We start from the raw sequence: 16,515 nt of genomic DNA, 5'->3' as shown, positions 1-16,515 counted from the left end.
TTTACAAGACACACACATTTACATTTACAAAGAATAACAGGCAAACAGGTTGGAGAAAAACGGTGGCTTACAGTACAGTGAAATCTTAAGTAAGCTCTAACCAACAGTGACTGCAACACCTGTTACAAAAATTAAAAGGAAGCAGTACTGTACAAACAGTCGATGTAACGTTTCGATCCCTGTCTCCAAAATTAAATTGGGATCATCTTCAGGACTACAATTATCAATTTTGCCAGATTGTGTTTATACAAGCCTAGAGCGCCAAGCGATTAGCGTTAGGCGGCCTCCCGGTTCAGCGGGGAAACTTCAAGGTGTTTCCGTCCAGATACTGTTGTGTAACCTTAGCAGTAGTGCATTTACTGCCGGCTTCGTGGGCTTTTTAGTGGCCGCGCGCAATGGGGCGAGCCTGTTCCTTGCGGTTCGCAATGTGATCGCTGAGGGACGGCGAGTGGGTCCCGTCTGGTGAGCAACAGCTACCACTACTGCCAGTCAGAAGAGTTTTTTCAAACAAATCTGATGCCCCCATTGGAACGGTTCAGGCGAGACGTGACACACTGGATTGGCCTGCCGCTGACCTTGCTAGGCAAGGCAGCCCTTTCTAAAATGATGTCACTCCCCAGATTTTTATATGTTTTGGAGAACACTCCATTTGTTGTGCCACTAAAATAATTCAAAATGATAGCAGCGGTTGTCACCAATCTGTCCTGGGGACACAAACCAGTGCGCATAACACAAGTAAAGTTGGTAAGGGGCTGGTATGACGGCCGAATAGCCCTTCCAGATAAACAGCTGTACTACTGGGCGGCCTAGGTAAAAATAATTAATCAATGGATACATACACCTCAGACAGAGCCAGTGTTCCAGGCGGACAGGCAGGGGATGGGAGAAGCTGGAATCATGTCTGTACTATACGACAGAAGTAGATCCCCCTCCCTTATTGGCCCGACGGCACACACAGTCCACATATGGTACACAGGGCAGGTAAGACTAAACTGCAAGGGTGTTATCACCCAGATGACACCACTCTGGTAAACACAGCAGCTTGGGCGGCTTAAAAACAGCAAGGGTTTCCAGGCTAGGGATCTGATAGGTATTTCCACGGTGGGGGTTCTATGGAAGAGGGGTGAAATGGTTCCGTTCGAACAGCTTAGGATCCAATATGAGCTCGCACCCACTGAGCAGTTTCGATACATGCAAATTAGGCACGCATTACACTTGGTTCTTACGCCTGATACTGACATCCCAGAAGCCACCTCCTTAGAGGACAGGCTACTGACTGAACACATGTCCAAAAAGGCTACCTCCTTCACTTATCGCAAGCTAATCAACAACATGCCGGACCCGATGCCTTTTCTCAGACATAAATGGACCTTTGACTTGGGAGATATTGACGATGCAGATTGGCAAACAGCACTGTCGTCCCCACGGGAAGTAACCATACCATCAAGACTTCGCTTAGTGCAGTTAAAGATACTACACCGTACATACTACACCAGAGTAACCCTCTTCACAATAGGGAGGGTCACACATTAGTTTTGCTTACGCAAATGCGGGGAATAGGGGAACTTTTATCACACCATATGGCAGTGCCCCCAAATTGCAGTCTACTGGGTCCAGGTGATGCAAACAATGTCGCAGGTTTCGGGGGTGTCACTTGTACCGGAACCAAGGCGCTGTCTCCTAAATCTGTGGGAACCAAATCATCTTTCCCACCCAGCTCAAGATTGGGTAACGTTGGGGATGATGTTTGCCAAACGTAATACTACCAGGTAATGGGGGTCCGAGGAGTCACTGACAATCAGAGACTGGTGCAAAGATATGGACGAGGCAATGTTGGCGGAAAGGGTGGTTTACACTCACTGAGGATGTCCCCGGAAATGGGAGAAGGTATGGGGCGCATGGAACACATTCAGGGGCTCTATCTGTGACCCGCCTATGCAAGAAATGGACGACATGTCTGAGTGTGGGGGGGAGGTGGGATTAAGCAATATGCCACCAGCAATATGCCAACAGTAACAACAGTAACAACTAAAATGCAACATGTAATAGAAATGTGTGTAGTACTGCTGACATTTGTTTTTATATGTAATGAACAATGTAGAAGCCGTGTAATTTCAAAATGCCCTACTAATCTCTCAATAAAAAGTTTTCACAAAACAAAATACCACCCACGATAGACAATTTTTTAAAACATTAACCCTAGAAATACTAGCTGTAAGAAGTTGTGCTGGTATATGCTGTCCACTAATGAAAGTGGGCACCTTGCACCAGTCCACACAACCCTTATGGTGATTTAAGAGGTCAAAGATAACCTTAGAAAGCTATCCAAATGGTAGCTGTGGAGGGCAGCCTTCAGGCTTAGTCATGAAGGAATGTTAAGCAGCATGTTTTACAAGAGTGCAACCTTATGGTATTGGTTAAATGGAAGGAGAACCACACAGTAGTTATGAAAAGAAGTATTTATTACTATAGCACTCTCTAGTACGACACAGTATCTTCTACACAAAGCTACTCACAAAGCACACAATACTGTAGCACAGAAACAATAGTAAGCAGCACTTATACACAGTGGGCCCCAAGAGGGGACAAAACCATTTACTAAAATAGTTGTATAAGAATTACACAATTCGAGTCAAGACCGTGTCTAAAGGATGTAGAATCGTTAGGACCCCAAGGAACCACCCAAGGTGAGTAAGTAGGGACCCCATAGAGGACAGGTACAGTGTGGGAACACAACCGCTTGCTCAGTACAATTCTATGGGGAAGTCACAGTTGAAGTTTTAAACTTTAAGGCCTTTTCCCAGTGGACTTCGAAGAAACCCATTAGAAGTTAGGAGGTTGGAGAGCCACCCCACCTGTGGATTCCGTAGTACCGGAGTTACTTATCCCTGGGGAGCCAGGTGCATAGGTCTGAAGTGGCGTCGTAAACTGCTGTTGATCTTAATGGAGGACTTCAAGAAAAGCCACAGCTGGAAGGAAGAAAAGTGTCCATTGGAATCCAAAGGTGGATTCCTGTCAAAGAGTACCTGAAAGCAGAGGGGTTAGAGTCTGGGTCATTCAGGAGTCACCACTGGCTCAGTAGCCGAATGCCCACCGATGTTGGGTACATCAGGTGCGTTGAGGGGCTCTTGATTCTGCAGCGACGGGACCAGGAGACTTTGAGGACAACTAGGAGCCAGATATGAGCTGTCCCACGAAGGATGCTGAGTGCTGAGGGGTGGGTGTCCGGCTGGAGCACTAACAAGCTTTGGCAACGGCAACCCATGCAGAAGGTCAAAGAAGGTTACAGTTCAGACCAACAAGGTCCAGGAGACTCACCAAAGCAAGGAGAGTCAGGAACAACCAGGGGAGCCCAAGAAAAGCAAAGTTGACCCTCAAACGGAATCACAGGCCCGAGGTACAGGAGTCACAAGAGGACCTCAAGAGATTTCACCGAACAGCAGCCCACAGAGAACTCAGTGTGAGGAGGCCAGAGTTCTTGGCAGGAAATGGTCCCAGAGGTTGATTCTACTCAGAGCCCAATGCGCTTGCTCTGGAAATGCCAACAAGCATATGCACTAAATTAATTCAGTGCACAGGGGTACAGGTATTGCAGCCCCCACGAGGGATTCTGGCCCTAAACCTGGTAAGAGGGCAGTTCGGACCTCTAGGTGTGGAGCAACCCACCTCCTGTGTTGATGGAGCCTTCGGAGTCCATAGGAGCTCAGGAGCAGCAGACCGGTCAGTCGTGATCTGGTGCCTGCGGATATAGGGGAGTGACTCCTCCACTCCAAGGGAGATATCTTTAGTTGTCCTTGATACTCCACAGGTCCTGCACAAAGTCTATATCGTGCACGGGCACAGACAATGCTTTAGACTGAGAGGGAGACGAAGTCGGGCCCAAACAAAGTCAAGCGAAGTCCAGAGTGTCCAGACAGTCGAAGGTCAGTGGTTCCTTATTCAGAATCTTGTCCACGTTGCATCTAGGGTCCTACAGCCAGGTACCCACAGGAGAGGGTTGGACAGATTCAGGGGACCCTCCTAGGTGAGAGTCTGGACAATGGGGAGGAAATGTGCCCCTCATGCAGGCTTTCAGTCGCTGGCAAGCAAAACCACCCAGCCCTAATACACTAAATCCTATCTGGAAGGTGGTCAGACCTCCCTGTGACAGGATGCCTATTGTTCTGCCTTCCCCTGCTCAAGCTTGGTTCAACAGCAGTAGGGCACAAATGTGTCTCTGCTTGGCAGCAACCATTTTGGGCTGCCCAGGACTAGAAGGCTGGTACCGGGAACACCAGGGACCCAACGAAGCTCGCTTCTGAAGGATGGAATCATACAGGTGTGGTGTTACGATTCCACAATGTTTGATACCAAACACAATAGGGTTACTTTCTGCAATTTTAGAGTTGGTCATCACGCAGTCACATAATGCCACTCTATATGTCATAAATGGCTGCTTCACTAACAACCCAGGAGAATGGACTCCTTAGGCTGCAGGAGTGCCCTGGTCATGCAGGGGTACCCTCTCACTTAGAACCAAGCACCCTGCCTCCACGATTGTTAAGGTCTGCTATAGGGGTGACTTATAGGTTTTAATTGTAGTGACCCCTAGATATAGTACATCTATATCTTAAGTAAGTGGTGCATGCACCAACTTACACAGGCTGCAATGGCAGACCTGTAGTTCCATTTTGCATGGCCTCTCAGGGGTGGCATAATACATGCTTCTGTCCATGGGAGGCCTCAGGGGTACCTATGCCCTAGGTACATGGGTACCATATACTATGGACTGACAAGCGTACCCCAGCATCCAATCTGGAGTGTACCTAAGTACATGACGTAACAGTTTAGAGAGAGAGCAGATAGACTGGGGTCCTGATTAGCAGGACCCCGGTCAGACTAGTCAAAAACAGTATCACATTTAGAAAAAATAGTGGGGAAAACCATAAGAAGCAGATCCTACTTTCCTACACTAGCCTCCAGTCCTTATAATCTGAGAAAGGGCCACCACAGGGGAAAAGACAGTATGTGACTCAGAAAGTCTACATAGGGCTTCAGAAGCTGCGGGTACCACACCTGAAAAATCAAAAATGAAGTTTCTGCTTGCCTTATCCCTCTTGACAAAGAAATATTTTCTGAGATTCATTTCAAATGGGCGAAAAGCATAACTTCAAAAATGAAACAAATTATGAAAAAAATTATCTACTGCCGCCATCTGAAGAACCTTAGAATCTTTGAATTCAGACAAGCACAAAAGAGATTCATCTAGAAAGGAGACTGAAACACCAATGGTTTCGCTAATCGTTACTGTCTTTCTGGACCAGTGAACACCACTCCAATAGTAAATAGCAAACCTTGAAGAAACTCACCCTGCAACTCTATGCTCCTATCTAGACAGAAATGCTAAAACTCCATGGCTGAATATGAAAGGATGTGTTCCACCCAATTTGCTTTGTACTTTGATACACTGTCCACACGCAAATGAAGACAACAACTTACTTTGTCTTACACCAAACAAATTTAAGTCAAGAATGGGAGACCTATTTTCAAAAGAAGCTATGGTTCTTTATCGTCTTGAATCCGTGAACTGGGTATAAATAGAAAATAATTCACCAAATCTATTGTAATTCCAGGAAACAAATTGTTTGCAATGGCAGCAGTATTGGTTTCTTCTTGTTGATAAACAGCTGAAGAAGAAACATTACAATACTCAACTCAATTTCAAAAAATCCCCTGTTGTGAGACAAGATGAACATGTTGTCCAGCAACATCACCATGTGAATTCCAAGTTATCTGAAAAAAGACACCACTGGCTTGACTTTGGCACAAGATGCTGACAATAGCCTGCACTGAAGGGACTAACTGAAAAGTTGTGTTCTGCCAACAAAACCAAAGAAACCGACTGTTAGAAACAACAGTAAGTATGCATATTTTAACTCCACCTTCACCATCCAGTCCCCATCTGCAGGGAATCACTTAGAAAATAAAGTCCTCCATCTTAACTTGTCTGTAAACAATAAAACTGTTCAAAAGTCTGACATTTAGAAGAGGACAAAACCAAGTCCTTCTTTAGATACAGGAAATAATTACGGGAAAAACCTCTAGTGTGATTTGTAACCACCCAAGCTGATCCCTTGCGCAACAAATATGCCACCTTCTACCTCACTAACTTCCTCTCATTTATCAAGAAAACCTCCACACTGGGAGTATCAATGGCTAACGATTGAAAGTAGAACTGTAACCAGTACACCTGAACTGTTTTGTATAAGCCAAAGATCTTAAGTAAGTAACTCACATTGGCAGGGAAAATGAAATACATTTGCCATCCAACTTTCTTGAATTGAAATAATAATGCATGAATTTTTTGTGGTTGCATGACTAACCTCAGCCTCGCGGAATTCTTCTCCTCTACAGATCTCTATTTTGAGGGAAGAAGGGACATTATTTTTGCTGTTGTTGAAAGATTCTGAATGACCTCCAGTGGAGAAAAGAATAAAGGTTTGCCAGGAAGTAAACAAGACAAAGAACAGCCTTGTTTCGTCTTCCCAAAAGCCCTAGGACTGCATACGTTTCTCAAACTTCAGTTGTGATGTGAAAGTCTGCATATAGGCTGGAATTACTTTCTTAAACATGTTCCGAAGAAATGTCAATGCGTAGCTGCACCAAGTTCCTTGCTTGACAAATCTGCTAACTTGTGGTCAGCACTCATGAGGGGGGACTTAATTGTGCTTTGCTGACACAGGTTTCAAGTCATTACCCAAAAATCAGATTTTATGCTGTGCACAACCTTTCACAACAGTGAAATTTACCTCAATTTCTGAAAATGAAATCACATCACACATCTTAATCATCTGGGTAATGGGTCCTAGTATAGTGAGTAATTTACCTTGGCAGGTTTCGATGGGACTAGTCAATACTATTACAGGACCAGAGGCTTTGGATTTTGCTTTCTCTTTCTTTTCTCAATTTTTTCAGCAGCCAATGAAAAAACATTTCAAATACAATGAACTACATTTTCCACAATGCTTAGTAGTACCACCAACGACCATAGAGACTGTCCCTGTATAAGACACTCTTCGACATGAGCATTTCCTCTTTCTTTGCTGCTCGCAGCTGAGATAAGTGCTCCTTCTTTGTTTCCTCATGTCTAATTTATTGCTTATGGGTGTTAACTCATTGTTTATAAGTGCGTTGCCAGCATTATTGCATTACTGTATGCTGTATATTTAGTGAAACGACTGAGCGTTTGTCACATGAGGACCTGCGGTCGCGTGCGCTCCTGCGTACCTGCGGGGATCCTCGACTTGTTTGTCAAGGCGTTGGCTTGCGGCGTGAACGGGGGCAGCTCCGGTGCACCTTCCGGCCCACGCAACCCCCCTCTGTCCAGATTTACCTCAGGAGGTGCACCTCCATCTAATACAGCAGCTGTGTCCCTCCCTCGTCGGCCCCACATCGAGAGAGGCGGTTGTCGCGTATCCCATTTGGGTTCCTTTTGGGCTAGTTTGAGCTACGCGATGCCCAGAAATAAATGAGGGGAAGTTCAAATAGTTTCACAAAGTTGTGGAGTTTCCCAGGCAGTGGCGTTTTTCTGTCAGGACTTATGTCCCTCCTTGGATGAAATAAATTGGAAGGCCCAGGCCGGGTGCAGGCCAAGTATTCCAGATATATCAAGCTTGGCTCTCGCTAACGCCCTGCCAGGCTGGATTAATAGTTGACTACAGCTGGGCTGAGGAGCCTGTGAAGTTGTGCACGGTGGGTGGCTTCCCTCCTGCAATTCCTTTATTTGAATAACTGCGTTCCACGCATTCTAACTGCACTTCCTCATGAAAAACCCAATTATGGAATGACTGGGTCGCTTTTCAAGATGATGATTACTCATGCTATGAGGAGCAGCAGCAGGGTCCCCTTTTGGAAGACAGGTTGGTGGATGCCCTTGATGCATCAGTGCAACAGTCCATGAACCAAGCTATTGAAACTGCAGTCGTCAAACGGTGATCCAGGCATTAGCAGTGGCCTTTAAGCTATCACTGCTCAACTGAAAAAATGTGCTAAGTAGCATGGTTTACAGGCCCCTGATACTGCAGGCCCGGTGCATAAATCATCGGACGGAATGGGCAAGGCCAAAGCCCCCTCATGGCCTCAAGCACAGGCCTTGGTTACCCTTCCACAGACCTCCATAACGGATCATCAGTGTTCCCTGCCAGCTTCAGCGCCGTCCACGCCCACTAAACCCCATGATAAAGATGCAGGAACAGACACGGATTCCTCAGCCCAAAAGACCCCTCCGAGGAAGAAAGCCAAGAGGGTGCATGTAACCCCCCCCCCCCCCCGATCCCGGCTCATTCTAAACCATGAGTCCTTTCGATTTTCATTCCCTGGACATTGTTGGACTGGGCTCCAGCTCCGGAGGTCTTGTAAAATTTCCACCACAATATCCGCAAACATTTTGATAAGGAAGTACATAGTAGACTGCGGTCCGAGTGTCCCAGTCTCGAAATACCAAATAAGGTGGCCGACACGCTAGATAATGACCCCAGCATGCTGGCATTCTTAAAGAAATTCACAAAAGATCCCAAAAAAGGGATAGATTGTGCCTGGGGCAGCGGCCAGGAAACACTGCTGGATGTGACAGGGCCTCTGGCTAAGATTCTTGAGTCAGTGGCCAGGGAGAGGGGAGTCCCAGTGGACCCTGATATTTTGGCAGGATGGACACAGAGAGGTATTTGTTTTGTGGACAAAGTGAATTGTGCCATTTCAGCTAAGTGGCGCAAATCGGTATTACTTCGGATGGACACCAACCTGTCGGAGTTGGCCTCCGCAGAGGCGAGGATGTTGGTGGACGCTCTGCTCTTTGGGGAACAATTTGTAAAAGGCGTGATGAGATACATGGGTTTCTTCACGTAGTTGGACAAGGTCCAGACGAACATTAACCCCTTCCATGCTGCCGTTGGCCATTGGCCGACGGCAGCACTATCTCGCTGGTGCTGTCGTTGGCCAGCGGCCGACGCGGCCCCACCAGTTTTGCGGAAGTGCCGCACTTCCGCAAAATCGGAGGCGCAGCCAACGGGTTAAAAGGGTCTTCCTTTTTGGACAGGCCGGGTGAGGCAGGGGTCGCTCGCCTGACTCCCAATACCATCAAGGCCCTCTTAGAGGCGGTTACGGTCCCGATAGAGGGGACTGGATTGATTTTAACATTGGCGGTACCTTCTACCCAACCATAAGATTCTCCCGTCGCGGCTGTCACAGAGGAGGCCAGCAGTACAACTTCCAGCCCCAAATTACCTCAGGTAAGCGTGCTTGGTCTAGAATTATATCCTCTGGGGGGGGTCAAATCCGTTTATTTCTACATAATTGGTCAGCACATAAACTGGATGCATGGGTCTTACAAACCATCCAGGGTTTTCACATAGAGTTTTTCCAGACCCTAGCACAAGAGTTCATCCTACAGCGGTTGTTCTTTTCCCAACAAGACAGATCCTTTATAGCACACGAAATTGCAGACTTGCTGGAGAAAAGCGATGTGGCTTACTGCGACAGCCGTCCCGTGGGTTTCTGCAGCAATGTCTTCCTGGTGCAAAAAAGGGGAGGTGAACACAGGCTGGTTTTAAATCTTAAGGAGTTCAACTGATTTGTCCAACCCAGACATTTCAAAATGGAGAGTATCCATTTATTGACAGACATTCTGAGACAAGGGGATTGGATGGTCCGTCTGGACCTCAAGGATGCCTATTTAACTTTGCCGATATTTCCTCCCCACGGTGCTTCTTGCAGTTCCAGTGGCAAGACAGATGGCTTGAATATTTGGTCCTGCCTTTCGGGATTTCTTCAGCTCCTTGGTGTTTCACCAAGTTGATGATGCCAGTGACCGCACACCTCTGGGAACAGGGCATTCGTCTGATAATTTACCTAGACAACATACTCATCATGGCAGAAACCCCCTACCTAGCAGCCCAACATCTTCAGATGGCAATTCAACTTTGGAGAATCTAGGCTTTGTGATCAGATCAACGCGTCCAAGTCAATCCTATGCCCAAGTCAGTAGATACAGTTTCTGGGCTTTGTAATCAATTCACAGACAGCCCAACTTCAATTGCCTAAAACCAAATTGAGAAATCTGAAGAAAGAGTTGAAGGGGACAGTGAACCAGCAAGTCATGTCTTTGAGAGCTATAGCTCAACTGGTAGGGCTTCTAGCCTCATCAATACAGGCAATTTTTCTGGGCCCGCTACATTACCGGGCCCATCAGCAGCTAAAGATACAGCATCTTCAGACGGGACTCTCATAATCTGATCAGGTTCCCCTGTCAGAGAAAGCCAGGGAAGAGCTCAAGTGGTAGCGAGCCCATGTGGATGCCTGGAACGGCCGAGCTATATTTGGCTCTTGCCCGGAAGTAGTAATAGAATCAGATGCCAGCCGGTGGGGCTGGGGGGCGCGATGCGGGCAATAACGTCAGGAGGGAGTTGGCATTGCATATCAATTGCGACGCAAACTCTCTCACCCAAAAAGGTATCTTGTTGCATCCTTCTCAGGATGAACAACATATCAGCGGTGAGATACATCAACAAGCTAGGAAGGACAAGTTCCCGGATGTTGGCAGAGATCGCCAAGGACTTTTGCCATTATTGCCTGTCTCACCAGCTTACGATGATAGCGGCGTACCTTCCGGGTCAGGATAATACAATAGAGGACTGCAATTCACGTCACTTGAGGGACCACAGCGACTGGCAACTCCACCCCTCGCTTTTTCACATGATCCATTCCATATGGGGTCCCTGCAAGATAGACCTCTTTGCCGCCAGACTCAATCGTTAATTGGAGTCCTTTTTTAGTTGGAGACCAGACCCTCTAGCGACGGCCACAGATGCCTTCACTCAGGACAGGTCAAAAATGCTGAATTACACATTTCCCCCTACGTCCTCATTCCCCGGGAAGCGAACCAAGTAGTTCACCAATAGGCAGAGATACACTTAGCCACTCCAGTGTGGAAAGTACAACCATGGTTTCCTATTCTATTGGAGCTAGCGTGCAAATTGCTGCTGCTCCTGTTATGCTCTCTGATGATGCTTCTGGGCCGTCAAGGGGAACTAACCATGGTTTTCTATTCTATTGGAGCTAGCGTGCAAATTGCTGCTGCTCCTGCTATGCTCTCTGATGATGCTTCTGGGCCGTCAAGGGGAACTATACCCACTAGTCACTTCGGGGAAGTTGTCCCTGACGGCCTGGAGGCTTTCAGGCAACAGTAGACTTTTTCGAAAGAAGCTTCAGAGTTCACACAGCAGGCTGGGCTCCTTCTACCAGGAAGATATTTCTCAGCATGGTTGGGTTGGTGCTTGAAGAAACATGTGGATCCCCTGGTGGCAGATCTCTCACAAGTATTGAATTTTCTCTCTGAGAAAGCGTCTGAGGGATTATCTTACAGGTCAGTTAACAACTTTCGATCTGCCATTTCGGCTGGGCATTCTCGGGTTGATGGTAGACTGGTAGGTATGCATCCTACGGTATGCAAACTTCTCAAGGAAATAGGAGTGGTGAATCCGCCTTAGGCTTAGTATTCTGTTTTATGGGATGTTTCTAAAGTACTAAATTTATTTGACAGTTGGCCAGGAAATTGGGAGAGGAGTTGGCCTAACGTCTAGGGTGGTCGACCTTGAATCTGGGGAACTGGGTGTGAGTCTCAGCAATGACGCTGAACATCTTGTGATTCTGGGCAAATCACTAAATTTCCCCATGCCTAACAAAAATGAATGTGTCCTCATGTAATGCAATCTGTGCTATTTAAAGCACTCTGATACCCGAATCAGGTCAAGTTTGCGCTATATAAAACTCTGTAAAAAAGAAAAGAATTCAAGTTTATCTAGAAAACAATCAACAGCTAAGTTGGCTATGCTTTTATGTTTATCCGCCTGCTAGCGTGTTTCTGATGTCAGAGTACTGGACCTAACAGGTAGAGTTTTCTCCCCTGAAGGGGTTTCATATGTGATCTCTGCAAGAACAAAGACTTCTTTCTCATTCTATTGAGTATATTACATTTCCTGCTAATGATAAATTGTGTGTGGTCAAATGCCTTAAAGTGTATTGAGAAAGTACCCGACCTCTCAGGCCGAGAGGTTGTTCAAGGCTGGTAATTGCATTGCAAAGATCTTTTAAACCTGTTACCTCTGCCACCATTACCAGATGTCGCAGATATATCATGAATGAAGCTGGTATTAATACTGAAATATTTTGTGCTCACTCAGTGAGAGGCACTATGGCGTCAAAGTCCTTTATGCTAGGTTCCTGTGTGCAGGATATAATGAGAGCAGCGAATTGGTCATCCGACTCTACATTTAAACAGTTTTATTATAAACCTGTGGGCGATATATCTGCTGTTGTTCTTGAAAAGCTTTAAACTAGCATAATCCGAACCCTCTGCTCCTATAATAGAATAAAAAATTGGCTAGCATTCGCGCCAAGAATTTTCAGTTCTATTAAGGACACGGAGGCAAGGATTATCCGGCCCAGGGTATGGTTATCCTGCTCAGGGTATGATGTATGTTATAACTGTTATTTTATCCACCCTGATGCACTCTCCCATCATGGTTGTTACGATTTAGTATCTCTGTTTCAGGAGCTGAAAAGAAAGGTGAAATAGCGATTACCTATTTGGATGTCATCGACAGCTGCTTCCGCATCTGTAATATATATGGTTTTCTGTGGAATCGGCTATGTCAAGTGGTTTCCAGTTTTGCTTCAACATCATTGGAACAAGTTGCGTATTTACATGGACGTTGCTCGTTTAAAGCAAGGAAAGAGGAAGTGCTCATGTTGAAGTGTGCCTTATACAGGGACAGTCTCTATGGTCATTGGTGGTACTAAGCATTGCAGGAAATGCAGTTTATTGTATTTGAAACGTTTGTTCATTGGCTGCTGTTAAAATTCAGTAAAGAAAGAGAAAGCGTAACCCTCACCTCAGAGCCCTTAATAGAATAGAAAATTCTTGGCACGATTGCTAGCAATTTTTTTTAGCCCCTTCTTAAATTCCTTCCCTTTTTTACACTAAAAAAGTCATAGCTGGATCAGCTTCTGGGGTAGTAGCTAATGTGTTGAACAAGATGAATCTAGGGAATTTGTAATTTATTTTTTTCCTATTACATTTCTCCATTTGAAAATGTAAAATATAGCCCGTAAATATTGAACTGCAAGATGGAAATAGATGGTGTTAAATGTCCAGACCTCAGAACAGAAATCATATCAGAGTCAAAATATGGTTTACCCATGGCATCCATAATCGCTTCACTTATCTCCCACTCCCCTTTGAAACAGAAGAAGATGCTAAATTAACAGGGGATACTCCCGTACCATCATTAGGCTGACTCAATAAATCTACAAACTGCACTTTGATTCTAGGAATATCCTTGTGCCACAAGCCCAGCTCTGGAAATACAAAACGGTGTCATGGGTAAGAACTGCTTCACTCCGCTAGTAAAATACAAAATTAAATTACGAATCATGCGAAATATGCTGAAACTAACCACAGGGAAGTAAACATTTTAAGTATGTGCACAATAGTTAACATAAATGTAAACTTTACAAGTGAAAATAAACATTTCTTCTACAGCAGCAATAAAGGGGTAGCATGCAGCCTTAGTGAGTTCATTAACATTTCTGAATTTGATTTGTGAGATCTTTATGAGGTTTTAAGGACTGGAGACTAATCTGTCTGTCTGTAGATTTACATGTTAAACAAGCATCCATGTTGGATGCTAATTTCATGTTTATTTCTTGGCTGCTACAGATTTTAGAGGTAAAGAAGAGAGGTCAAATGAGGCACCGGTGTTGTTGCAGAATTCAACACTGCAACACTTCTGTAATGTCTGGCAAGCGAAGAACTTATACCAGCCGTTTTATTTTTCATGATTAAGCACAAAAGATGCGATCGCATCTGCAGTAAATTTAGGTTTAAAGCCAAAAAATCCTTTTTCGTGTACATTGAACTGTGCACTCACACTTAAAGTAATGGTTCGGTGCAAATACTCTTTAAAATAGTAAATATGTAATTGTGACATTCAATTGACAATCGTTCATGTAATCACATCTGTAGGTGTGTATGCTATTTCATAACCACTGATGCCTCCCAAACACTGAGTGAGGGAGTCTTCCTGCACTAGAGCCTGCCAATAGCGACTCTTTTTGCTGTTCTCCAGCTCCTATTTAGGAAGCTGCACCCGCCCCTCGGAAATCTACCTGAAAGAAGAGTACGGGTGGATGAGGAACTTGCCGGCCTCTTTAATACGCAACCTCTCACGAAAGATGGCCCCACGGCTACGGTACAAGGCTAGCGTGGCCTTCCCCACACCTGGCAGGAACACTCTTGGTGGAATGTGCCAGAAGCCCATAGCCTCCATCAAGTAGGACTCTTGCTCCAGCTCCTGCGGGTCGGGGCCTGTCACTATGCCCCTGAACGACGGCACTTCCCGGATCCCTGTCATTTGCCTCCTTTTGGCTGTGAACCTGCGTTTCGCCTGTGATGCGTCCCCAGGATTTTTGCCACCGGGAAGTGTTGTTTCCACGGGCGGTTCTGTGCCTTGAGTGTGTGTTGAGCCTCCTCCATATGTGGCTCCATGGTATTCTGTTCCCAGAGAGAATCCCGTGTTCATAGAGTCTGCGGGGCAAGCAACAAAAGATACATTCCCGGCGTCCCTGCTGCACTTCCTCGAGTCATTTGGTGCTATTCTCATGGCGGGATTCCAGGTACAGTTGTGGACTCCAGCTTCAGGCGGCACCTCTAGTGCACACTTAACTTCCGTTAGAGCGTAGGACTGGTGCGTTCCACAAACGGAAACTATTTAACCGCAACCGTTGGGGAACCGCAGAATGTTCAGGAAACAGGGTCGTTGCGCAGCAGCAAAAAACGGTTGGTTACCAATAGAGGCGGCGAGTGTATGCTCTTTATTATGAACAGTAATTAAAAACGTAGCAAAATATATAGGCTGCACAAGCCAACAAGTAAAATTTAATCCAAGTTAAAATAGTGAGATTGAAGTAGCTCAGAATTAAAATTCATTATAGTTAGTGAGCACAAAGTGCAATCACACTGATAATGCAGAACGAGTCCAAATGTTAACCCTTTTACTGCTAGGGATTCTCCCCCCTGTGCTAAGCTTTTTTGGGGGGTAGTTTGTGCTTAGGCCCCTCAGACTTTTCGACCACATAAGGTATCCATGCCAAATTTGCACCCTTTTCTTCCAACATCATAGGGATATTAACCCCTTGAACGCTCGTGGAATTCCCCTGCGGTGCGGGCAAATTCCACGTTGCGCGATTTGGACGGCCCCGGACATCTGACGCACACGCCCACCGTGACGTTGGACGTCCGGGCGCCGCCGGACGCATGGAAAGGGTTAAAGGTACCGTGGGTTTGTGGATTCCCCTTGAGAAGACCCAGAAATTAGCCAAAATACAGCTATTGTTTTGGGTGAGGGGTGGGGGGAATGGGGGTAAAGTGCTGCAGAAGAAAGCATCTGTTATTTTTTTTCTGCAAATGGTATCAACAAAGGGTGGGTGGAGCTGATCATCTTCCCAGCCTTCAGGGACAAGCAGACTTGTCAGAAACCAAAATTATCATATACAGTTTTGGTATTTTATTGGGCCATAGACTATTGTGCTACTTTTTGTGCTTTTAACCTCCTTTCAGTTATTGGTAGAAATAGGTGTGAAAGCAATAATGGATCCCGGGAAAGCTATACATTTCTTAAAAGTAGATAACATTGTGAATTCAGCAAATAGTCATTTGTGTAGATCCTTCAAGGTTTTCTTACAGAAAATAAGAAAAATTGAAAATGAGTAATAAAAAATAACCATTTGTGCCAACGTTTTCACCAGTAACTTTTTCTAAGTATGACAGATTTTTTAAAGCAATATACCGTTACATTAGCTGGACCCTTCTTGTTGTAGGGATATATAGGACATGTAGGTACACCAAAACGCGAGGAATCCAGAGCCAATAACTGAGCAGCATCTTGAAATGGTTTTTCATTGTGTACCGGCTATATAGCAATTCAAATATGAAGAGTGAAAAATAGGTATCAAAGACACCTATGTATTTCCGAAATGGCAACAAAATATTAAGTTTAGAAACAGTAACTATTTGCACATCTCCGAAATTGTGGGTACCCATACTAGCATGTGAATTATCGGACATTTTTCAAAGTGACTTCCTTTTTACACATTGTCTTACAATTGGAAGGCAGAAATGCACAGAAAGTCAATAGGTAATAACAGTTGCTCTTAAATTCTGAGTTCCCCCCAAGTCTCCTGATCAAAATGGTACCTCACTTGTGTGGGTAGGCCTAGTGCCCGCACCATGAAACAGCACAAAACGCAACGTGGACACACCACATTTTTACAGTGAAAACAGACCCTTATTTTGCACAGTGCCTAGCTGTAGATTTTGAACCCTAGCTCATTCGGCACCTATGGAAAGCTAGCAAACCTATACATTTTTGAAAAAAAAACACCCATGAAAACTCAGGATGGGGTGACTTGAGTGGATCTCAC

General features: G+C 45.4%; 1 protein-coding gene across 1 annotated transcript in view; it reads right to left on the bottom strand.

Annotated features, from left to right (window-relative positions):
* Positions 1–14,720, bottom strand: part of LOC147708080 (potassium/sodium hyperpolarization-activated cyclic nucleotide-gated channel 1-like) — a 1,712,518-nt gene extending 1,697,798 nt beyond the window's left edge. Inside the window, exon 1 of the mRNA XM_086926862.1 lies at positions 14,203–14,720. Within this exon, the coding sequence (XP_086782988.1) occupies positions 14,203–14,696 (494 nt within the window). The 5' untranslated portion in view covers positions 14,697–14,720. The remainder of the gene's footprint in view (positions 1–14,202) is intronic.
* Between the last annotated feature and the right edge of the window lie 1,795 nt (positions 14,721–16,515).

Source organism: Lissotriton vulgaris, chromosome 6 (assembly GCF_964263255.1).
Source record: "Lissotriton vulgaris chromosome 6, aLisVul1.2, whole genome shotgun sequence".
NCBI lineage: Eukaryota > Metazoa > Chordata > Amphibia > Caudata > Salamandridae > Lissotriton > Lissotriton vulgaris.
The sequence above is the reverse complement of the archived record's forward strand: the minus strand, read 5'-3'. Positions and strand labels throughout refer to the sequence as shown.